Below are 24,959 nucleotides of genomic sequence, written 5' to 3'. Positions count from 1 at the left end.
TCTACCACTGAGCTATACCCTCCCCCGATGAGCTGGTTTTTTTAAACCAGTTGATTCACAGCTCTACCAGGCCATTCGGGTGGAGGAGTCCATCTGAGCAGTTGTGTATGTGGGACCAGACCTTAAAAAGGACAGGAAAAGATTTGGGAGCCCTCCAGATAATAGGTTTGGTTGAAGCCATCGGGTGGATGAGATCACAAGAGAGAGTGTGTACACAGAGGAGACGGTCAGAAGCAGGCTCTGAGGGATGTGCGCATTGAGGAGGGGAAGGACAAGGGCAGAGGATGAAGGCACAGAGAGAACAGACTGGAGATGCTGGGGCTAGGCAGTGGAGGGTGGGGGAGGCTGGGAGGCAGGGAGGCCAGTTCCTGCAGAGCCCCGGATGCAGCAGAATGTGTACACACCCTTATAGCCTCCTGGGAAACAGACTCTGGTTTTAAAATGAAATGTAGTCAGCTGTGAAAGTGGTGAGCCACCTGATCATTTTATCACTTCGCAGCGCCTCAGCCAGAGGGTGAGCGGGGAGAGGAGGAGGAGGAAGCTCTCCAGTGAGTCATCCCTCCCGTGTGTTGGGAGCTGTGGGGAAGACGTTTGCTGTGAGGGAAAGCTGCTTGCTTTATTGGATGGGAGGTTCCTGGAGCGGTATGGCAACCAGAGGACTTTACAAGCGACAGCCTTTGGCCTGAGAGGTAGACCACCCCCGGGAGGACATCTGGGGACTGTCTGTGATTAGTTTTGTCTCTGCCGTCCTGGTCTGCTCAGCCTGGGCAGCTGCGTGGCCGTGGGGGGGATGTGTAGCTCACGCAAAACCTTCCAGTTTCCAGGAAAAGGGATGTTTCAGTTTTTTATTTTTGGTGGGGGAGGAGGCTCACTGCCCGACCCCCCTCCGACTCCGGAGCGACCCTGAGCTCTGCCACTCCGGGCCGCTGAAACCATTCTCGAACCTCACCGTGCAGGCCACACTCGCAGTGCGGGGCTGGGTCAGCTCGTGACTTCTGGCCTCAGATGGGTCCAGGTCCAAGTCTAGCTCTGCCATTTACTGGCTGTGTGGTCTCAGTTTAGGGACGTCATTTCTCTGATCTCAGTTGCCTCATCTGAAAAAATGGTTGAAGCCTCTGGAAATTCTCAAGCAGATCAAACAAGGTAACGCACACACAGTACCTCTTAGTTAGACCTTCCGCAAATGGTAGGTTGTGTTACTGCTTTGAAACTTTTCCTTTCCTTCTTCTGCTCCCCTCTCTTCTTGTTGAATTGTTTTCAGAATCTCTTTCCCTTTTCTCCAGTATTTTTGAAGAAAATTTAATTTGAAGAAAATTATAACCTCACACCCCTTAGCCAGCTCCTGTCTGGCTCCCTAGGCAGCTGAAGGGCCTTGAATGCTTTAACTGTGCTGGCATCACTCCCTTTTGGAAGTAGGGAGGTAGGGAGGTAGGGAGGTGCCTTTGGGCATCACCTGTAATGCCCGGTGTCTATCCCTACAACTGTCACAGTGATGCCTCCCTCCGTGGTGTTGACACTCTAAGTGTGCAGGGCATTTTCACACATACCATCTCAACAGGCTTCCCACGGTTTTGGGAGCTGGGTCTTTTACCTCAGAGATCTGGAGATTGTCTTCAGTTTACAGGGGTGTGTGTGTGTGCGCGCGTGCGCGTGTGTATGTGCATGTGTGAGCTCGGAGGATTGCTTCTTTTCTTTTAACACAAAAAGCTAAAGTTTCAAAGCAGGTGGGGTGTGGGTTAAACACTGTTCTAAATGGCAGGCCTGCTGTTCATGGGGAAGGAAAGTGGCCTGAAAGTTTAAAAATAACCTGAACATGATAGACTCCTGTGAGTTCTACAGCCCGGAGCACTGCGAGTCTGTGGGTGTCTTACCTGCTGGAGCGCAGGCAGGAAAACAAGTAGAGAAGCAGGAGGATTTAAATGTGCTGAATCCCTCAGTGGCACGCGTTGGCAGCAGCAGCATTCATTAAAGAAAAAAAGTTCCAGCCATACCGAATGATCAAGATCGATATTCCTGAATGGTAGGAACAGCGCTACCCCTGGCTTTGCTGAACACGGAGCTCTGGGTAGTAGCTGGGCCCGCCATGCGGCGGACCCTCCTTCTCTGCTGCCTAACATCGTCTCCTCTCCCTTCCTCCCTTCCCTCCTTTAGTGACCCCTCCAGAGTCTGGCTGATAACTTTTCCAGGTAGCCACCTAGACTGACCCACACCAGGGGGCTCGGGGGTTGGGGCATTTGGGGTAGCTTTGACCATTCATTGACTAATAAGCAAATGGGTTGATAAAACCATGTTCATCATGAGCAGACTTTGCACAATAATATACACTTTGGATTTTGAGAAGTTTTGAAGAGTTTCAACAGTTTTCGAAGCAGGACTCAGTTCTCCTTGCTTGGTTTGTGCCTGAGGACGTGGCAATGCAGAAATGAGGCAGCAAGTCAGGCTAATAACACCAGCATGGATTGGAATTCAGTGCACTTGAGAGTCTGTTGTCATGGTTGGTCTACCAGTAGTCTCCTGCGAGTCAGCCGGCAGCTCTACTGCTGTCATGTTTGCAAGCGGGGCAATAAACTCAGCCAGGACTGCGGTGCGAGTTCGTCTTTGTCCCACACTTGTTCTGGTGTCCTTTGGCTCTGGCTATGGTGTCTGGACATTTTCTTGCCTCTTGAAATCGTAGGTTCATCATGAAATTAAGTGACTACCCAGATCTCTATTAATGGTATCAGTGAGAGGCCCTGCAGTGTGGTGGTGAAGATAACGGACTTTGGAGTCACACAGACCTGGGGTTGACTTTCTGTGTGATGTCATTCACCACCCGTCTGACCTTAAGGGAAATTATTTAATGTCTTTCAGTTTTGCTTTTCTTGTGTGCCAAATGCAGACTGTAACAGTGCCTACCACATGGGATTATTCCGAGAAATAAGGAAAGTGAAGTGCTTAGTACAGCACGTTGTGCACAGTCTGTGTTTAACACCTGTTACAATTAACCTGGTTGCCTGTACTTTTCCTTGTAATAATTATTCTTTACTTGTTTGATACATGTCTGTTTTTCTCTTTGTTTTTTACAGTCCTCGAATTTGCCATATGAAATTATGACTTAGTGGAGAATGGAGATTATTTTAACAAAGGGAAAACAGCATAATAGGAAGCTTTGGGTGATTATATTAATACATGACCACTTTACAGCCGGCAGAATTTCTTTGGAGAATGTGGCTGAGTGATGGAGTGATTATGTGAAAAAGCCAAACAAAAACAAGAAGGGGAAGGGCTGTATCGTGAGTGTGACTGTGTGTGTGTGGAGAAGGGACTGGCTTGTTAAGGGCTTTAGGAGTATTTCACAGACTCTTTCTTTGGATTGAGAATTATATTTCTACTTTTCCCATTTTTAAATGGCACCTTGGGAATATTTAGAAACCCTCAAAAGAGCTTGTAATTCTTCACCTTTGAATGTACTGTGTTAAGCCTGTCTGAAAGCTCCCAACAGCTTAGGAAGATTCCTTGTATATGTTTGGACACTTGACTGGCAGAATGTGAGATCAGATCAGAAGCTAGAGTGTGTCTGCGTACAGTCAAAAGTGTCTGTGTCTCCTTCCCGTGTAATTCTTCACAAGGGAAAGAGGCATGAGGGTGACATTTGCCTTTTTTGCAGAGAGAAGAGATAGAACCGATTAAGATGGGAGTTGGCTTTTTTTTTTTAAGCAGAATTTTATTCTATGTTTCATTTTCCGTGGAAAGGGATCTGAAAGTATTCTCTATGCAGGGATTGGAATGTCTCTTTTAAATAACTGATTCCCCCAACCTTAATTCAACTATGTTTTTAAAGAGCAGGCGATATTCCCCAGAGGAGAATGAACCCTATAATTTATGATGGATAAAATGAAGGTGAGGCTGTTATTATGCTGGAAATCTTTCCCTGAGTTAGAGTCACCTGATCTCCTCCGAGAGAGGTAAGCATCCTTTCTCACTAAGGGGAGAATGAACACTCAACCACGAAACAGCTGGAACTTCGGACAACAGAGCGGAGACTTGGAGGCACAGCGGAATGTGGCACAGGAGAAGGGCAGCCTCTCAGATAAGGGCCAGCTACCTGGTTGATGCCAAAGCTTTTTTCACCAAAAGGAGTTGCATGAGGCTCCAACATTCATTGGTTGACTATGTATTTAGTAAAGGCCTGTTATGAGGATGATGCAATGGGGGCTCTCTGGGTAATAACGAAGGGGAAGATACATCTTCTGCACTGGAGAAGCTTATACCACAGTGGAGGAGACAAGGTGTACCTACCTGAAGAATTAAAGAGGTGTGTACTGGTGAGGTTACACCCGTGACAACAATGGCAGTGAGTAAACAAGGTGCTATGTATGAGCGATCCAAAATTTCTGTGAGTTTTTAGGAGGTAGCAATCAAAGTCAGAGTTGGAGAGGCTACAGAAGGCTTCATGGAGGAGGCAGAACTGAAGGGAACCACACCCCTTGAGGGATACCAGGAACTGGAGCAGCAGAAAAGAGGAAGACTGTGCTTGGGTCAGTCTGAAGCAGGAGCTGTGAGTAGGAGTTTGGAGGCAGGTGTGGGTCTGATGTGTTGTAACTATGTTAATACTACAGTACACGGGGAGGTGGTGTTGGAGAGGGAGGTTGAATTCAGATTGTCTTGAATTGTCAGGCTGAGGAGTCTGGCCATGTTTTAGGCTGTGAGGAGCCACTGAAGTTAAGAGATTGGTTGGGAGGATGATGTCACCTGGATAGAAGGTGGAAGGTTTGGAGGGGGAGCCTGCTTTGAAGGAATTAGAATGAATTCACTTTTTTAAAAGTTGAAGAATAGTAAGTTTACAGTGTTGTGTCAACTTCTGGTGTACAGCATAACGTTTCAGTCATACATATACATACATATATTCCTTTTCATATTCTTTTTCACTATAGGTTACTACAAGATATTGAATATAGTTCCCTGTGCTATACAGTAGAAACTTGTTGTTTATCAGTTTTATATATAGTAGTCAGTAACTGCAAATCTCAAAATCACTTTTAATCACATTGAGTTTGGTATGATGAGGGACAATGCAGATGGAGATGCCCAGTCCTTAACTGCACATTTAGGAGTGAGGTGAAAGGGTTTAGAGCCTAGATGTGGAAGTAGTGGGGATAGTTGAAACTGTGGGTAAGGACATGACCCCAAAGGGAGAGAAGTCAGAGAGAGGGTCAAGGGGTAGGGGACAGATCCCTGAGGTGATCCCACAATAAAGGGAGATGAGTAAGGAAAGGACCAGACAGTGAGAAACTGGGAGGTGTGGAGATTGGGATGCTAAGAGGGACCTCTGGGAAGGAGGGGAGGTCAGTGGTGCCGAACCCTGCAGGACAGCCAAGGAGAAGGAGGGGAACACAGGGGCCATAGAGGGTCGGTGGGGTCTTCGTGCAATTTCTGGGGGTTGGCAGGGGCAGAGCCAGCATGGTCTGCCCGGATGCACATTTCAAAACTGGCCTTAAGTCCATATCATATGGGACTGCCTTATTCACTCTGATTATTTTATACCAGGTGGGTGTAACCAGCTGCTCAGCGTAGGAGAGAGTGGGAGAGAAAGGGTGTGGTGATGGACAGGTGGTGGCTTAATCTGCAGATGATTCCAACCCAGAGTCCTGCAAGAGGCAAGCCTGGTGGGCGGGGTGGGAGCGAGTTCTCTTCCCTGGGCCGGCAGGGTTCCTCCAGGCTCTTTTTGGCTGTGTGCTGCTTTTCCTGCTTCGCTGCAGGGTGAAACGTAGGGGGAGAGTGGATGGAGACCGCCAAGTAAGTGCAGGATGCCGCCGGGCACTGCCTCTCCGCCCTGGCACCTGATGCCCGGCCTGACACGTGGAAGGTGCTCATTCTATGTTTACTGAATGAATGAATCAGCCAGAGCCCACCTAGGCTGAGCAAGCTTTGCAATGTGTGGGCTGTGTTTTGTTTTCTGAGTCAAGAGGCCAAGCAGGTGGCTGGATGGGCGTATTTCCGTTAGTTGTTCTTACCCTCAGACGGCGATGCTCTGTGGAGCCGGCCTTGGCTGGGCAGCAGGGCTGGCCCCGGGGGTGGGAGCTGAGATACACCGTGATGGGGCGGGGCGCCTTTGCCGTCCAGGGCTGGACACTGACACCCCCCCAACTGACTTTCCCAGTAGGAGTTAATGTCTATTCAGTTCAACACATCTGACTTTTGTCCAGGCTGAAAAGTGACCTCATCTTATGGAAAACAAAGGATCGAAGTGGTATTGCTAGGAACTTTGTGATCCTGGATATACTGAGAGAAAATTAAAATGTCGAGTGGTTGGTTAATTCATTCACTGTCTTTCATACCCTCTGAGCCCAGACACTCCTGTGCCTCGGTGCTTCTCCAGGCCTCCAGCTCCGTGTCTTCAAAGAGACCCCACTGGTTCTTCTTCCTGGGGAGGGGACAGGACCGTCTTGGTCTGTGGCTCCTCCCCCGCCCCGCCCCGCCCCGCCCCTCCCCACGTGCACTCTCCGGGTTCACACCGCTTTCTGCCTCGTGTTAGGGGTCTTCATGAGGGGGTCCTTCCCTTTCTCTTAAACTGTAAGCACTTAGAGGCCCTGACTGTGTCTGATTTATCCTTGAGCCTCAGAATCCTGGAGAGCAATGCCTGGCACGTTAAAAGGGGTCAATGAGTATTTGTTAAATGGGTTTATGAACTGATGACTAAGTAAACCAGCACGTCTCTCCTAGACATCAGAACCTTTGAGTTCTACAGACTCTGGTCTCAAATATTTTGCTTTTTCTTTTGCGTTAAATGGGTTTATTTTATATATTTTCAATTTAATTTAATTTTTTTACTGAAGTGTAGTTGATTTACAATGTTAGTTTCAGGTGTACAGCAAAATGATTCAGTTATACACATACATACATATTTATATTTTTTTCAGATTTTTTTCATTATATGTTATTACAAGAAATTGAATATAGTTTCCTGTGGAATATTTTGCTTTCTTTTTCCTCATTATCTTTCTGACCAAGTCTCAGGCACTTACATTTCTCTGCTCTTCTGTCCATCCTGCACACACCGCAGCCAGCCCTGGGCTACACGTCTGAAGTCTGCTTTGAGAAGCAGAAAGCTGTCAAATATGCAGTGTTTGCCTGTGTTACCGTGGTCACAGCTACCATCACTGAAGTGTGTTGAAGAAACACTTATGTGGCACTTACTGTATTCCAGGTACTGTTCTAAGAGTTTGACACATATTAACTGACTTAATCTTCACAACAGCCCTGTGAGACAGGTGGTATGCATTCTTAGAAATTTAACCCTCTGGGAGTCTCTCTGGCTCAAGGTCATGGCTTACTTCTCCAGAATCCAAGATCTTGCCTATGAACAGACCCTTAAACAAGGAAAACATTGCTTGGACATGCAGTATGTAAAGAGTGGCCACACATTGTAAAGAATCCTGACATTATTATCAGGAGATGCAGCTCTGCTGTTTCCTAGTTCTGTGCACTTGGACAAGTCCCTGAACCTCTGAGCCTCAGATAATAGAATGTGTCTCCCAGTCCTGCAGCGAAGATGCAGTGAGATAACATTACCACGGTTGGCTCCCGGGAAGTAGTGAGTTGTCAGAAATGAATGGTTTTTAAAACTTTTTTTTTAAGCAAAATTTGCACATCTATGGTTGGAGCTGTGGGGTTTCTCAGGCAGAGGTTTGAGAAATGCTGGTTCTAGGGACAGATATTACATAAAGATGTGAAGTTCTGTTTTCATCCAAATCAGGGCTGTAAGGTATTGTGGAAGCCACCAGACTCCCAAGATGTCTGCATTGCCATAATGCTCCTCTGCTCTGCTATGAATTTGCACATGGTCTCCTGCCAACTTTTTTCTTAAAACCCACTCCCAATTTCTCTCTGCATTATGTTCCTTAGAGCACTGCTTTGCATAAGAGTCTATTTCCTGGGAAAGCTCAACAGGGGGAAAAAAGAACAAAAGGGGCTCTGATCGCTTAAGCTGAGTGAAACTGGCAGGGTAGGGGGAGATGAGGGAGTGGGGCGCCCTCTTTTGGATGAGGCTATGTTTGAAGGCTCCTCAGTGATGGGCTGAATTCTCCTATGACGACAGCCCAAGGCCTGACAGATCAGGGAAGAGCTTTATGAATGAGGTGAATAGGCTAAGTGCTTCTCCATCCTTGCCACTCACATCTCTCCATTTTGGTACAAACTCCCATGGCCTGCCTGGTCCCGGGGAGTGTGGCCACCTTGTTTCCCTCCGTTCCCAGAGGATGCTGGAGGGCCTTTCGGCCAGTTGCCTCCTCTCCTGCCTGCTTGTGCTGTGGATGTTAAACTGGAGTAGAGGGGCTATGGCATGAAAGCTTTGAAAGTGAACTATCTGCATGGGGTTCCTACTCTAGGAGTTTTCCCCTTGCTTCCTCAGATCCTTTTGGGTTTCTAGTTTGCAGGCCACTGCTAGCAGGAAAACATGTAGGGCATTGTGTGTGTGTATATGTGTGTGTGGTGACTATGTACCCATGTGTGCCTAGTGTGTGGGGCTGTACGTTACTATAAGATGGATGGTTGCATTGTTGGTGAAATTTGGGGCTTGGGCCTCAGCAAAGTACCATAGGGGAGTAGAGGGCTGATGACAAGAGGTCATCTCTTTAGGAATGTCTAGGCTCTCAGATGTGCCTGAGGTGCTGGGCTGCCAAGTACCCAAGCTCACAGCGATGTGCTCACAAATGACCAGTAGATGGCGCTCTAACAACACGAAACTATGACCACTGTCCCTTGTGGGCTGGAAGGGACATGGAAAGGATTTTAGGAAACTGATTTCCAATCAGTTACGACCAATTGCTGATTTTCTCCATTTCCATTTGTGTATCTTTAAGAGGACAGTGGAACTAGGGACACGGGAAGGATAATGCCCACCAAGTTCCATTAAGAAGAGGACTACGGCAATGACGAGACTAGTCTCAGGTTTTTTCCTGAGGATCCTCTAGGGATCTTGAGGACAGTAGATGGGTTCCTAGTTCAGCATCCTCCCAGTGTGGTTCAAGGAGCATGTGGCCACTTACCAAATTCAACTTGAGGATGGTAAGCAGAGCATTCCCATAGGCTTAGCATGATTGTATAGTTTCCTCTCGATGATGGGACAGTTTGGGCACTATTACTGCCCAGAAGAAATTGGCCTGAGTATTAGAAAGAGCCAACTAGCGAAAGGCAGATCTATTAAGAAGCTCCAAATCTGCCATTTGTTAGATGTGGGCAAAGTACTTAACATTTCTGAAGCTCCAATTTGTCCACCAAATTGTGGTCATAATACATATGTGGCCAGGCTGACCTCAGAGGTTTAGAGTGAGGTTTATGTAAACTGGAAACGAGGAAACACACAGTCATTGAAATTGTAGCCCTCTGGGGACTGGGAGTAGGGGGGAGTTGGAGAACATGAATGAAGTTCACAGATCTCAAAGGTCTCGGGAGCTGTGGCAGCGAGGTGGGGGTGAATATGAGAGTGTGCCTTTCTCCCAGCATTACTGCCCCGGGCCAAGTCCATTCCCAAAGCTGTTTATGCTGTCATGTTTGCCTCTGTCCTCCTGGACTGTGCCCTCCAGGAATTCTCAGCTTACAACTTCCCTCCAGAGGTGCTCACACTTCCCAGCACACTGTACATTATCCCCAACACAGGCATTTGTGACCCCTGCCTCCTCATAAGGCAGGAAGGTAAGCCTCAACTCCAGTGGATCCTCACATTTCCATGTATAACATCCTGTCTCGAGGATTCTAGGTATCTGAAGAATTACAGCAGCTGCAGAGAACACAGGACACTGTAGAGAGCAAAGGGAATTTGTACCAGATCTCTGCTGAGTGGGTGACATTGAAGAAAACAAGTCAAGGGTTCCTGATCTTCCAAAAACCTCTTCCAGGAGGTAAAAGATTGGTCATCCCTGCTTGCTCTGAGTATGAACAAGCAGGCCCGCCACCCTCTAGCCTGTTAAGACCAGGACACAAAGGAAAGGGGTGAAGTTCCAGCACAAGAATGAGATCCATCAGGCATTCCAGCCAGTAAAGTTATAGAATCTAATTCAGTCTAGGAAGTGGATACATAATTTTTGTGATCATCTGTGTTGTTCATTATTGTGTCCTCAGATCCTAAAACAGTGCCTGGTGCTCAGAAATATCTGTCAAATGATTTGAATGAATTTTGTGCTGTGTGTTATGGTCCTACCTCTGAAAGCATGGATTTGATCATTTCTGAAAGTCTTTTCTAATCCTATCTACTTTACAGAAATACTAAGACAGCCACTTGTGACTGGTTCTAAATGGCTGCCAGGCTGATGGGACCTCAGGGTTCATAGTACCACCTTCCCTTTCACTCTGACTAGGGATTCAGGCAGAAAGGACCCTCCAGCTAAGGGAGGCAGAAGGACAGAGTAAGGCTGGAATATGAAATCAAAATGCTAATTAGAGCTGACTCACCTCAGATAGTCATTTGGCTGAAAATGGACTCCCCTGAATGGAAAGTTCAACATTCCACACCCAAGGGCGGCAGTGCCTGCTGGGGGTGGATGTGTTGGGACCATTCCTTTGGTTTTCCAGCACCAGAGACCTTCCCTTCATACATACACCTCACACAGCAGCCCCGTGTCAGCGCTCACATGGCCTTGCCCACACACAGTCACATCCACGGAGGAACGCACGAGCCTCTCACTCAGACGTCACATCAGTTCCCTTCTCACCAGTTTCTCTGGTGCAGAGACACTGCCTTTCACACGCGCGAGGCCACACTCACCCCTGATTTCCAATCTCTGGTCAATCTCTTTGTTTCCTTTCTGTGCTCCTAGGCTGCGTTTCTCCCATTGCTCAGGTGGGAAGGATTTGGGTAGGACTTTGAGTTCAGGCCAAAGCAGGGGGCAGCTGATACCTGTCTTCAGTTCAAACCTCTGCTCCACCTGTGGGGAATGGCTTGGTTGCTAAACCCAGAGGAGTCCACCTTTCCCAGTTCTGCAGCTCAGATACGAATTGTTTTTTCCTTCACTAATGGGGTAGGTTTGAAGAAGTCAGTGGAGCTGACTTGAAGGTAAGATAGGGGTGGGAGGATCTCCTGGATTGTTAAGATTTTGAGAAGGGTAGTTTTAGCCCAGAACTCACCATCTAGGGCCCCAGTATTTATACCACCCTTCCGGAAAAGGACGCACGCAAGGCTCTGCTAGAGCAGAACCCAAAAGGCCGCCCCAGATCTTATTTGGAGAAAGGAGGCAGACGCTCCCGCCGGAGCTGGCTCCAGTGCCAGGCGCGGAGCCCCCAGAGGTCCTAGCGTCCCTCACTGGGCCTCCAGGCTGTTAAGTGGGGACATGGGCAGAAGAGGGTGCTGCCTTCTCCGCGGAAATCGTGAGGAGGCGCTCTTGGAACCTGCGAGGTGCGGAGGAGCGGCAACCGTGCCCTGACCCAAGGCGCGCAGAGCGCAAAGGCTTGGACTCCCCGCTAGGGCGGCGGCGCGCCAGGCACCGCGCGGGGTCCAGCCGTGGCAGGCGCCACTCGGAGAGGACGGAAGGCGCGAGAACGTGCGCGCTTGCGTGTGCGCCCCCGCCGGGCCTCGGATCCCAGGCGGAGACTCCGCCGCGCCGCCAGCTGTGCCTGCTTCTCTTCTCTTCGCATTACTTAGGAAAAAGCGACTCCTGCCTGGATCTTTGCAGAGGTGGCCCTTACCCTCTGGTTACCTCAGTCAATAAGCCAAACCAACCTCGCGTCCCAGGAACCTCCTGCCGCGGTTGGCCGGGGTCCTTCCGGCTGCATCCCGCCCCGCCCATCCCCGCCGGCCCCGCCCCCGCCTCGCCTGGCACTCCAGTGCGCGGCTCGCTGCGCCTCTGCGCTCCGCTAGTTCTGCCCCTCCTCGCCTTCCCCCTCTCCTTCCCCATCTTCTCTGCTCCACAGAGAGGGGCTGCCAGGGTGGAAGAGGAAGACAGAGTCATTAGTGAGCAAGTTCGGTCCTTGGATGTAACTCCCGTGCCAGGCCATCGCTGGGCTCGACTGCAACCTGTTCCTCCCTCGCCCAGGCGCTCGCCCGCCCGCTCCCGCCCTCTCCCCGGCGCAGCCGCGGATCGCTGTTGCATGCTGATCCGGGGAGGCGGCGGCGGCGGCGGCGAGCGCTCCGGGCGGATGCTGGCACTTGGGCTTCGCTGCTCTCTGGATGCTGCTCAACTTCTCTCCCAAGCGCAGAAGCTTTGAAGTCATTTGTTCCTCTCCGGTTGGATCGACTTATTATTTTGATATTTTGGGCGTTGCGGTTTACGCAGGAACCTCAATACTGCTCTCCCCCCTCCCTCCCCCTCTCTCTACCAACCTTTGGATGCGTCTCTGCTGGCAGATTTAAAGACCCAAGTCTTGGCTGTGGAATTTCTTAGATGGACTTGCAAGGGTTGGCGTTATAAAGCATGTCACCATAACCTCGTCTTTGTCTTTTTTTTTTTGAAAAGTTCTTTTGTTTTCATTTTCCCCTCCCCCCACCAATAAATTACCAAACTGTTACCTAGCGGGCCGGTGGCTGCCTCTCTCCCAGAACTAGGTGGTGCGTCTGCCAGAAAAGGAGCTATGTTTGAAGAGCAGCCTACTCCACCCCTCTCCTCTCCAGTCCATGAACGCCACCACACACTGGCATTTTGAAAAAAATAATTGCCTCCAGAAACTGAGCACCCCCAAGCCCTACCCCCTTTTTTTTCCTCCTTGAGGAATGGAGCTTCGCAGAGGTTGTATTTAGATTCAACAGTTCAGAGCGGCGGGGTTGCTGCTGCCGCCTCTCCGAAGAGCTCGCGAGGCTCTCTGGAGGCGGTGGTCCCCGTGCCCGTCTGGATGCGGCTCTGAGTCTCCGTGTGTCTTTCTGCTTGTTGCTGTGTGCGGGTGTTCGGCCACGATCACCTTTGTGTGTCTTCTGTCTGTTTAAACTTCAGGATGGCTCGCTTCGGGGAGGCAGTGGTCGCCAGGCCGGGGTCGGGAGATGGAGACTCGGACCAGAGCAGGAACCGGCAAGGAACCCCCGTGCCGGCCTCCGGGCCAGCGGCCGCCTACAAGCAGTCGAAAGCGCAGAGGGCGCGGACTATGGCTTTGTATAACCCTATTCCCGTCCGGCAGAACTGTTTCACCGTCAACAGATCCCTGTTCATCTTCGGAGAAGATAACATTGTCAGGAAATACGCCAAGAAGCTCATCGATTGGCCATATCCTTTCTTGCCCACCATAACTCCCCTCTCCCCCTTTACATTTCTTCCGGTAAGAGGGGAAACCTAGCATGGAATTTACCCCCATTCCCTCCCTGGTGCCGATTTGCCCCTTTGCTGAAGTGCACTCTATACTTTGGTGCATCTAAGAGGCAAGCTTGGTGCGGTACAGACCGGTGCGGGCACTAGTGTTTTTCAAGGTAAGTCTTGTGATTTTTATAATTTTTCCTACGTGGAACTCTCCAACATCCCTGGGTGCCTGGTGTTGCGGTGTCTGCCCCTTTCCCAGCTGGGCTTTATTTGATTCCTGGCCCCCTAGTCCCTTCCCAGCTGCACTCCACATAGAACAGGTTGCCCCTAATCTCAGGATTTTCTTTCATACTCAACCCTTCCTCCTCTTCCCTCCCTTTAAGCCATCCCCTTTGCCCCCATCCCCACCAGCTGGGGAGACACCTACACTATCCGGCTGTAGGAAAGTCAAGGCTCCTTGAGGGGATGTATCAGTTCAGAGGCTTCAAGAGCTTTGAGCCAAAAACCCTGTAGGCAAATTGACAGATGGGTGAATAACACAGGCATTTGGCTTGGGACCCAGCTTACTCTGGGGACTGAGTTTAAGTTCCACTGAAAGTGAAGTGAATGAGTGTGTCAGGGGAGGCAGTCTCTAATGACACAGCCCAGACAGCTCAGAGTTGGGCTTCTCTTCTCAGCCACGAAAGAGCAGCTCAGTAGGGCCCATCCTTTCCTTAGTCCTCGGTTGGGTACTCCTGCCTCTTAATGCTTGGTCAGCTGGGTGCTCTCCCAGTACCCAGGATCCAGGCAGATATGCTGGGCCTGAATTCCTCAGAGGAGGGCCGCATCAGCTGAGCCCAGAGGTGTGCAAGCCATCTGTCTCCCCCTAGCTCCAAAAGAACTGCTCTCCACAGGGAGCTGGTGGGGGTGACTCTGATGGTGGCGGTGGTGTCAGGGTGAACTGGCATAGAAGGAGCTTCCTTGCAGGTTTAATGAAGTGAGTGCATCAAATGCTGGTTGACGATTAGGCAGCGCACTGCCTCGTTCTTCACTAAGAATATGGACCTCTGGCAAGGTTTTTAGGAATTGGGGGTTGCTGGATGGTGAGGGGGATGCGTAGGGAGCAAGTCCGTGGGATGGTGTTAAATATGGGGGTAGGCTTGGAGACATGGGACTTTGATGATTGTGGAGAGAGATTTCTTGGGAGAGATGCACCTGCGAAAGAGGCCCCTCCTCTCCCCTCCAGCCTCCCTCCTCCCCACCCCCATCCTCCAGGTATGCAGCAGGGAGACAGCTAGAGCCACTTTCGGTCTCTAGTATCAGTGAGGCATGAGGCTCAATCCCCTCAGAGCCTGGGCATCTCCCTGCTACCCCCACCCCAGTCTCTGGCCTTCCCCTCCTTCCTCCCTAGTTCCCTGCCTCAGCAGCACAGCGATTGGCTGGCGCGTGGTGCTTCTAGGCAGCACCCCTCATTAGAAACGGAGGAGCATCTCTAAGCAGATATTCTTCCTGCTGCTGCTCGCATCCTCCCACAATCACCCCTGGCAGGGCTTCCTCTCTCCTCCCTGCACTCCCCTCCCCATTCCACCCCCACAGAGTGATCCTGGGGCCAAACTGTGCCTGAGTTAAACCTATCTGGGATGAGGGGCACTGGGGAGGGGGAAGGGTCCGGTCCCTGCAGTCCGGCCCGCCGGTGCGCCGCACAGAGCGGCAGCTCTCATTGTGTTGCGTGCTGCGGCTGCGAACACTTCTCTAGTCAGGTCCCTACCGATTTTCCCAGCAGGCACTCCCCCCCTCGCCCGCCCACTCACCCACCTTCCACAATTTCTCTAATTTCCCACCCACCAGGTGCTGCTTTACGGTCCCCTTTCTTAGGGGCGTGTTTACCCAGACAGGCGCCCTCCCATTTCCTGGCGGTAGACAAAGCCGCCCAGCCGCCCTGCGGGTGGCAAAATGTGCCCGTAGCCATCGACGGCACCTCGGACAGCGCCACCGAAACTCCCCGGCGGCCAGGGCTCCACCGTCACCCGCTTTCAGCACCTCGGGCACTTCCGGCCGGGCCCAGGCTCGCGGGCGGGGAAATTAAGCACGTTTCCTACACCACGCGGTCCCCGCTTTTCATCACGTTTTCTCTTCCGCTGCAAAGACACCGCCTTTCTGGCCGGCGTTGCGAGCGGCGCAAGGTGCGCCCGTAGGGGTTCGCTGCGCTCTTTTCTTGTCTTGGGGCAGAATGCACCAAAGAGAGAGACTAGGGACTTGATTTCAGCATCCTACTCAGTGCCTTGGCCGTGAGCCCCATCCCAGGGGTCTCTTCATCCCCATAGTTGGAAGTTTCGCAGTGGTTCTACAGCATGAAGGCTGTTTGTAACCGTGTTCCGAGAACATCTGCTAAGGTGTATAGAGGAGTCCTGTTGGCAAATTAGAAACACACCACGTTTGCTTTTTATTCCTGGCTGTACAACGTGATTGACTAATATGTATCCCCTCTGGCGGTGACCGTGGGGAAACATTGCGCTTCTGTATACAGGTTCAGCGTTCTCTCTGATACCGCAACTAATTTACTTTCTAATTCTTTTCTGGAATTACCTTGCTTTTTCTTACTGGGAGTCAGTGTGAGTAGTGTTTACCAGTAAAGCTTTGGAGCTCTGCTGTCTGCGCTCAACTCTCAGTTCCCTCGCCAGCTCTGTGACCTTGAAAAGTTACTTCATTTCTCTGACTCAGTTTCCTGATCTGTAAAATGAGGATGATAATAATGCGTTACCGGGAGAATTAAATGAGTTAATATATGTCAGGTTCCTAGAACACTGCCTAATTACCCAGTAAAAACTAGCTATCATTACTAATAGAGTCCTTCAGTAATTTCGGCATAACTGAAGAGAGGGATCTTAGTTCTAGGTGAACTAAATCCTAGGTTTTTGCCTCCCAAAGACAGCAAAGAGCAACATCTTCATCACCTGGGGGCTTGTTAAAAACTCAGAATCCCAGCTGCAGAGAAGAAACTAGTGGTTCCTGCAGTGGGGGGAGGGGCAGAATAGGTGAAGGTGATTAAGAGGGACAAACTAGCAGTTATAAAATAAGTGAGTCTCAGGGATGTGATGTACAACACCGGGAATATACTCCATATTTTATAATAACTTGGTAGGGTGTCTAATCTATAAAAAATATTGACTCACTTTGTTGCACACCTGAAACTAATATTGTAAATCTACTTCAATTAGAAGCAATTCAGAATCCCGAGCCACACCTCAGATTTACTGAATCAGAATCTACATTATAACACAATGCTCAGGTGACTAGCATGCACGTTGAAGTTTGGGAAGTACTTCTATGCTCTGCGTAAGGGCCAGCTTTTCACAGAAAGGAAGATTGTTAAGAACACATGTCAAGACCTGCTTTGAACTGTCGTTTTCACATACAACGTGCTTGAGGATTTTGATTATTTGTGTAGCACCCTTTTTGAGACATTGGCATCTCTTCCTGGCTGCAGAATGGCATGTAGAACTAGGTGGATAATGTGCACTTCTGTGTGCCATGTTAGTGGCTTCTTAACACGGAATGTTACTGATCTTTAATCAGATTGGCCTGAAAACAGATGAGTTAAATAAATATGGGATGATTTAATTTATACTTGTAGGACACTGACTTGGGCTGGGGGGCTGGTGGTAACCTTATCCAGTTGTTAATGGGGAAGGTCTCGTTCTTAAGGGAAGAAGTGCCTAAGATAACCCAGGTTTGGCATGAAAGATGGTGGAAGTGAACAGCCCACTCTGAATGTGTTTCATTTTTCTTGGAAGCTGCATCTGCGTAGGGAGATAATTTTATTTTCTTATGGCTCTCTTCTGCAGTGGATACCATAACCTTTTTGAAAATGCTGATCTTATTTAAAATATAGTATTACATTTTATATGATTCCTCCTTTCTTGCCCATCTAATAGATCTAACAAAAGGGCTTCTCTTTTTCTCAGGGAACTGGCTGTTCTGAATGTCATCCCAGGTTCACTGTGCCGTACTTAGCAGCTCTAATCCTTCTGTGCCCAGGGCCAGTGGCTCTGTGGACCTATAGGGTCTCTGGCATGGCTTGTGAGTTGCCCACTGCATGTTTGCACTTTTCCAAGTTAGAGGATAAAGAAAGAAATGGCCTGTCTGACTTGGAGACTCTGCTGTTGATGGGCAGTGGGAGGTTTCTGCCCCGCTGATGGTGTGGGTCATCTCAGCAGGGGACCACATGTTTCATGTGGAATCATTAGGGTCTAAAGTAGGATGATCAAATGTGTTTGTAGCCACGGAGCTGATGAAGCCTGTTATAATGAACCTGTGGATATTCATTTGTGATTTCTTGTTGCAGAGAATTTCATTTTAGCCCCAGAGGACTCCAGCTCTGAGTCAGAGGTTATGTAGAGAATTTCCCGCTGTAAATTGTCCATTAGTTTTTGGAGGATTTTGGTGAAGATTACTGAAAGCTTTAGTTCCCAAATCTCCCATTGTGGTGTATACTTTTCTCCTGCTTTGGTTGCCTGTAAATATATTGTACCTTGCAAGATAGTAGACTGTAGTCCTGGCAAGAATTTCAGGTTTGATGTAACTCTAATGGCTCATGAGTCAGAGCACCTTGATTAGGGCCGAGGGTGGCTGCTAACAAGGATGGGATCTGTGATTATATCGTGTGATCAGATAATGCAGAAAGCCTTCACATCTTCTGTGTACCCAGGCATGGATTCAGTGAAATGGATAATGATTGTAACTGGCACTGAGGCTGCAGGATAGAGGTGTTCATTTTCTGAGGCTCCCATGACAGTCTCCACATTGTCTAGTGGCTTTGCCCTTAAAATCAGGCATGGGCAGTGGTTCCTCTAGAAACCAGGCTGTGACTTGTCATAGGGACCAGTTGTAATTGGGCTGCAGCCTGGAAAGTGAGTTGGAGTGAAAGAGTTTGATAGAAATGGAATGACTTGAGGATGGCAACCAAAATATCTTGGATGTGATAGTTTTGTCTGTTGGTTTACGTGCCATTATTTCTCCTCTTTCCTCCACTTGCTTTCTCTGCACTAGGTGCAGTGCACACCATGAATTAGAGGAGGAGGAGGAGAAAAATAACGAGAACAGGCCTTCTTTTTATCTTCTTCTGAAAGATCCAGCCTCTGTGATTAGTAGCTCCATCCAAAATTGCTTATCTCTTTTTAGCTGCTGCTGTACAAAATGTAGGTGTTTTTTTTCCCCCTCAAACTCTACTGCATTTCCCCCTTTGTATAGGAACATCTGGTTTCTTTCCATCTTCATATTCTTAGTTAAAATAAAACCGAGTCAAGATGTGCTAGGCTATCAGAACTCTCTCAGACTTTCTGGCTCTGTGTGTTCCATCCGCGCATCAGCTGCCTCCCTCTTGTCATCCGCAGGGCTGCCGGGAAGCCGCAGCTCCCCAAGCCCAGGCGTGTGGTCCAGCCCATCAGAGGCAACTCTGCTGATCTAATTTGGCTTATCACTGACCACAAAGACATGAAAGGGGGCCCCTACCCATGACTGTAATTAATACGCTTTTATTCAAAGAGAGAGAGAGAGAGAGAGAGAGAGACCAGGTCCTTTTCTTCACTTCTCTTTCTGCCCAGTCCTCCGCCCTTTTCATCTTTCTATATTTCTCCCTCTCATTTTTAGGTTCAGCCTTTGTGAATAATTCATTATATGTGTGGGTTTTTCCTAGGATTTTCAGAGAAGGAAGGTTATTCGCCTTCCTCTTGGTTCTGAGCAAGATCTCTTGCAGAGGGCCAGCTTCCCAAATCAACTTGTTCCTCCAAGTCCTCTGTGTTTTACAATGGGACTAGGACACAAGAGCGAGGTAGCTCTGGGGTTGGGGGGGGGTGTCTTTTTAATGTGTTTTTTCCCTTGCTGTTTCTGTAATGATTGCCTCCTACCCAGTCCTATTGCATTTGGGTGACTGATAAACGTGCAGCTACTCCCCTCCTCTGTTCAGAGAACATGGTTAACTAGAAGATAGGTCCGTCCCCAAGCACCTGTCAGTCTGAATCCGCTCGTCATCCTAGGGCTTCACGCTGATAAGTGCTGAGCTGCTCAGCTAAGAAGCAGGCTTCCGTTACGTTCCCGTGTCCACTCACATAGGATTGGAGCAGGCACTGAAATCAGTGTGTCACACCCCCCACCCCCTCTGCAGCATGTAGCTTCTAAAGCCGTCCCTCTCAAAGAGGTGCCAGGGACCTGTATCAACACTTCTCTTCCCAAACATCCTAAATCTGCACAGAGAGGGCTGGTCTGGGCTCACCAGCCATGTTACCAGCATCTCTCTCTCTCTCTTTTTTTAATTGAAGTGTAGTTGATTTACAGTGTTGTGTTATTTTCAGGTGTACAGCACTGTGATTCAGTTATACATATACATATATATGTTCTTTTATAGATTTTTTTTTCCATTATAGGTTATTGCAAGCTATTGGATATAGTCCCCTGTGCTATGCAGTGGGTCCTTGTTTATCTGTTTTATGTATAATAGTGTGTATATGTTAATCCCAAACTCCTACTTCATCTCCCCACTCCCCCACCTTTAAGAGTGATACCAGCATCACTCATAATTAAGGACAGAAAGTACAGCACAAGGTTTTTAGGCTCCTCCGACCTAGTGGTCTCTTATGTGTTACGCCTACTTCAGGGATCTGTCTGTGGTGTATTTTTGCTCACCGAGCACCTCATGTATGTTTACTGAGTTTTCCATTCCCTTCATCTTTGGCTAGAAACTCTTAACCCTATTTATAAACCCCCATACCCCCATCTCTGGAAAGCAAGGAGCAGCCAGAAAGTATGTCCTTAAGAGGCAGAAATGGGCCAGATTAAGGAGAACAGCACTGAATGACTTCAAAAAGTGTCCGTTATCCAGCCTGTCACCCACCCTGTTCCTGGCAGTGCAGTGGGTAACCCCTTAGGGGCTTCTTTCCTTAGGTATGCTGAGCTCCAAGTTTTTAGGACTGAACAGTTCCACTCTTAGCCTTCTTGATTTTTTTTTTTTTTAAGGCCTGTAGTGGACCCGTTTGTAAAGGAGTTCATCTCAGAGGCAGGTGGATGGGGCTTGGAAATGGGACTCCAGGCTAGGCTCCTGTGGTCCAGCCAAGTGAGTGGCTTCAGGGAGGGGCCCTGCCTGGTATCTGTGCAAAGTGTGGTCTTTTTGCCTGTGGGTGGTTGATTTGAATTGCTGTGGCAACTCTGCATAAATTTGAGGCTTTTTTTTTTTTTTGGCTGCATTTGGTCCTGCTGCATTTTTGCTGCATCTATTCCCCTACATCGCTGGAGAATTTGGAAAGCCTGTTTCAGATGTATGCATTGGCTTCATAAAAGGCTTGTGTTATTAAAGCCAGAGGGTGAAGGTGGGGGTGGGGTGGGGTGGGATGGGATGTCTTTTTCCCTCCTCCCTTTTAGAGGAGATGAAAAGGATGTGGCCAAACAGTGTGGTAACAGGTTAGAGGGGAGCCCTAGTCAGTGTCAGGAACTGAGGTTTGCCAGGGATCAGACTCTGGTATCGTTTCCTTAGCCAAGATGTGGGGGGGAGGGCTATGTGTGGCCTCCCGGGCCCAGGGAAGAGACTCTGCAGACCAGCCACGAAGTCAGTCCTCACAGGTTGTTCCCAGCCTTCAGCTGAGTTGTTGGTTTGCAATGTTTCAAACTTTCTGTGCCTCTTTTCTCACTTTCCACACGCTTGTCTCATGGGGCTGGTCAGAGTCAAAAAAGCATGACGTGGATTTTTCACCAGTCCCTCACTAACATCCTGGCCGTTTCCAGCTTTGTGTTGTGGGGAGCGGTCTTGCTCCTGCTGTCAGGGAGGTTTCTTTCCAGCAGGTGATTCCCATCAGCATCAAGGCTAATTCCGCAGGTAGTTTCTTTGTGTTGAAGGCACATGTGTGCACTCTGTTCCATCTCCTCAAACTTGAGTGTGTCTTGGGGTCTCTTGAAGGGCTTGTTAAAATACAGATTGCTGGACCTTAGTCCAGGTTTCTGACTCAGTAGGTCTGAAGTTGGGCCGGACTATTTGTATTTGTCTCAAGTTCCCAGGGAACACCGATGCTGTTGGTCTTGGAACCATACTTTGAGAACCACTACTGTGCCTGGCGGTACCTTTAGAGGGGACCGGTCTTACAAACTGCCCATCCTACATCTCTCTTTCTCCTATAACAGCCTGAAGCCTTGCTGCTAATAGGGGTTCTCTGGATTCAGGTAGTGAATCTTTGAGACTTTATCATCTTGGGAGCAGGGACATAGTAAGCTAGTATATGACATTATTATCCTTCTGACCTTGTAACTAAGAGCAGGCTCTTCTGAGAACAGGCAAAGGCCATGCCCCATTTCATTCCAGCACCTAGCTCAATGCTGGCCCTCAGCAAGCATTCAGTGAACTGTTGTGGAAGGATCTCATTCATCAGTTACTATTGATAAATAGCAAGCACCATTGAAGTGCCTTTGATGTGTCTCGTATTGTACTGACCTGGACCTGTAGGACCAGGTGTAGCCTTAGTAGGGGGAGAGAAAGCGTCTAAGAGGTGATGAGGGCACTGGACAGCTGGCAGGGGATTGAAAGATCATTACGTGGAAATTTGGAGGTTGTAAAAGAGCTTTACCTACTTTTCAACTGTGCTAAGGATCACTCCAGCTTTTGTAATATATAGCACAGGCTGTGAAAAAGGTGCACTGTGTCTATTGTTATCTGGCATTTTGTTGTACAGAGCTCTTTGTAAATTGGCACCCAGACATCTATAGTTTAATGACAATTGAGATTTTTACTGATGGCCCCTAGGCACCGCAAAATGCTGTAGTGCATTCTGAACATCGCCAACGAAGCATTCATTACATTATGTCCAACATGGTTCAAATGGTGCATGTACTTTATTGTATTCAAGCTTTTACAAATTAGAATCCATATTGATTATATGAAGTAGCTTTTTATCACTTTTTTTTTGGTTAAATTAACCAAAGTCACCTTCTTCAGCTATAACGGATAACAGAGAAATTGCTGCATTGTTCTAGAAATGAGCTCTTTTAGTTCTAGAAATACTGTAGGACCTGGAGATAGATCCCGGTACAATGGTCAGAATGTCAGGTGGTGGTGAGGACAGAGTCATTATTTTTTAAATGGATTGATAGCTCAGCAAGCTTTAGATTTACTGGGCAAGTTCTCCAGCTGACAAGCTGGCATTGCATCTAACTGGGTGTGCTTGGTTCTGTAGGCTCACACTGGAAGTGAACCCCCAGGATTTCCAAGACAGCCTCCAATAGGCATCTTAGTGAGAGGTTGACAGGTGGTACCTTCCCCAACTTGACTGAATTATCCAACGTTTGTGCCTTGGGCTGTTGCCACGCTCTTTTATACTCTTGTCTCCTTTTTTCTTGATCAAGGTTGGAGGATGTTTGGCTTGAAACTGTTCATTGCAGGGTGATGATCTTTAGATGTGCAAGGCTGTGGGACTTTAGAGTTGGGAATGAACTGAATGACTGTCCAGATGACATCTAGATGACTGTTCTTGAAGTCTGGGGACAAATGGAGATTCCTCCATTACAGTGTTTGCTTGCTTTTTGTATTGGGATCACAAATCCTGTTACAATCTGAGTAATGCTATGGACCTTTCTTCCCAGAATAATACACATACAGTTTTGCATTAAATTTCCGGTAGGTCCATGGCTCACAATTTAAAAATGCTGGCCATGTTAGAAAATTCCCACATTCTGGGATGTTGGGATTCTGGGCCATCAGAAATAGGGACTCCCAACCCAACATTGCATCCCTTGGATACAGGAACTCCACGTGGAAGAGCTACAGCCACGTGTCTGTGTGCGTACATCAGCCATGCTGCCGTGATAAAACACAACGTTCTAATGAAAGAGCATCAGGTCGATACAACAGCTCTTTCTGCATTACCCTGATGCATGGCCATCCAGCTTCCAGTGGCAGGGTGCTCTTCCATCATTAGAAAACTTAAAGTGTAGAAAGTTGAACTGTTTCTCCCTATAGTTTCCACCTGTTTGGGGTCCCCCCCCCCGTTTCTGTTCTGAAAGCAATACAGACCCAGTCTACTTCTCTGTAACGTAATGGTGCTGTGGCAGTGAGCGGTGCTGTTGGCTAGAACTTTCTGTGATGATGGATTTGTTTTTATCTGTGCTGTCCAGTACTGTAGCCACTAGCCATGCGTGGCTCTTCAGCACTGGATATGTGTCTATTGTGACTGAATGCTAAATTTTAAATTTTACTTTAATTAATTAAAGTTTAACTAGCCACACGTGGCTCATGGCTTGAGTACGGGGCAGCAGAGGTAGAGAGGTTTGATAAGGAGTAGGAAAGTCTAAGTTTCTGTCTGTGTTCTGTCATTTATTAGCTCTGTAATTGGGCAGGTTTTCCTTCGCTTGGTGTTCAGGGCTTCTGATGATTCCCTCTGCACGGGGCACCAGCCTGTCTCAACTGCTTGGATCCCCTTCTCTCCAGCTGTTCCGGGGGGCTGCTGAGGCCCGAAGGGGCCGTCCTCTCCCAGGTCTCTGTGCCTGTGTACTTGCTGCTCCCTCTGCCTGGAACACCTCCTCTCTCTCTTCCCGACTTCCTGGCTTTAAGACTGCACTCAGAGGTCGTTTCCTCCATGAAGCCTTCCTTGATTTCTCTCAGCAGAGTAAAGCCAACTCCCTCCTCCTGGCTCCCATACAGCTCCTGGTTTATTACTTTCTTGTAACACTCACTTACCACATAGCTTTAGTATTGGTTTAAAGTTCCTGCAAGCAATGAGCCATTATTTATTAGTTTTTTAATAACCATAACATAGGGTGGTGCTTATTAACACCAGTATTTAACACATATATTTAAATTAAAAAATTTTTTTAGATTTTTTTTTTTTAAGAAATGATGTTCTATTTCTGACTTGACTTTAGGTTGTAGTCCGTTTAAAACCTTGGATCGTTTACTATGAATTGATGGCAGAGTTGATTTTCCCTTGAACTATTCTCATTCTGTTTAATTTCTGAATGTAAGTTCAGAACTCTGTTTATTTCAAGTACATTTTCTCTCCGTGCTTTTGGTCCCACAGTCCATCCTGTAGAGCTCCTTTTCAAGTGGGGACAGGGAACTGACAGTCATTGAATATCCATAAACTTCAGACTCTACATTTAAACAAAATGACAATCCAATGAGCAACATGTTATTATCCACACTTCGTATATGGGGAAACGGAGGCTAAAGATTAAGTTGCTTGCCCAAGGTCATCACCAGGGAACTTGAAGCTGGTGGTCTGACTCCAATGCTTAGGTGGTTTCCATTACACCTCATCTCTAGACGCTGTTGTGTAACGAGTAAGCTCTTCACTTTGAGCACTATGTCGTCTGCAGACAGGATAGCCACATGCTTTATGTTTTCACTCAAGTAATTGATAGAAATAATGGTTAGAATTGGGGACCTCCCTCCTGCTTACCACTGGTGCATTGGTCAGTGCTTATGAACTGTTCATCTTTCCTCACATTTTCTGAACTGTGTTTTCGTCAGCTGATCTCTGTTTGGTCTGTAAGGATGTGGTGCAAGATATCCTTGTCACATGCTTTGCTGAAATCAACACACACTTCTATGCCTATTTCATGTCTCTTTTAGGCTAGAATACAGCATCTTGCTACCTCCAAAGTCCACACTGGGTATTGTTTTCAGAGACTCACTCCGATAATATTTTATTTCTTGACTCAACAGTAGAAGCGTCAAACCCTAGAATCTCAGGAGCTGAGGGGGTGTTAGACGCCAGCTAGTCCAACGCCTTGTTGATGAAAGCGTCACCTTGG

At 48.2% G+C, this 24,959-nt stretch overlaps 1 protein-coding gene across 1 annotated transcript in view; it reads left to right on the top strand.

The window, feature by feature from the left end:
- CACNA1E (calcium voltage-gated channel subunit alpha1 E) overlaps positions 1–24,959 on the top strand; it is a 345,168-nt gene that overhangs the window by 52,449 nt on the left and 267,760 nt on the right. The window contains exon 2 of the mRNA XM_072945997.1: positions 12,897–13,163. Coding sequence (XP_072802098.1) covers positions 12,897–13,163 — 267 coding nt within the window. The remainder of the gene's footprint in view (positions 1–12,896; positions 13,164–24,959) is intronic.

Source organism: Vicugna pacos, chromosome 21, assembly GCF_048564905.1.
Source record: "Vicugna pacos chromosome 21, VicPac4, whole genome shotgun sequence".
Lineage (NCBI taxonomy): Eukaryota > Metazoa > Chordata > Mammalia > Artiodactyla > Camelidae > Vicugna > Vicugna pacos.
The sequence above is the reverse complement of the archived record's forward strand: the minus strand, read 5'-3'. Positions and strand labels throughout refer to the sequence as shown.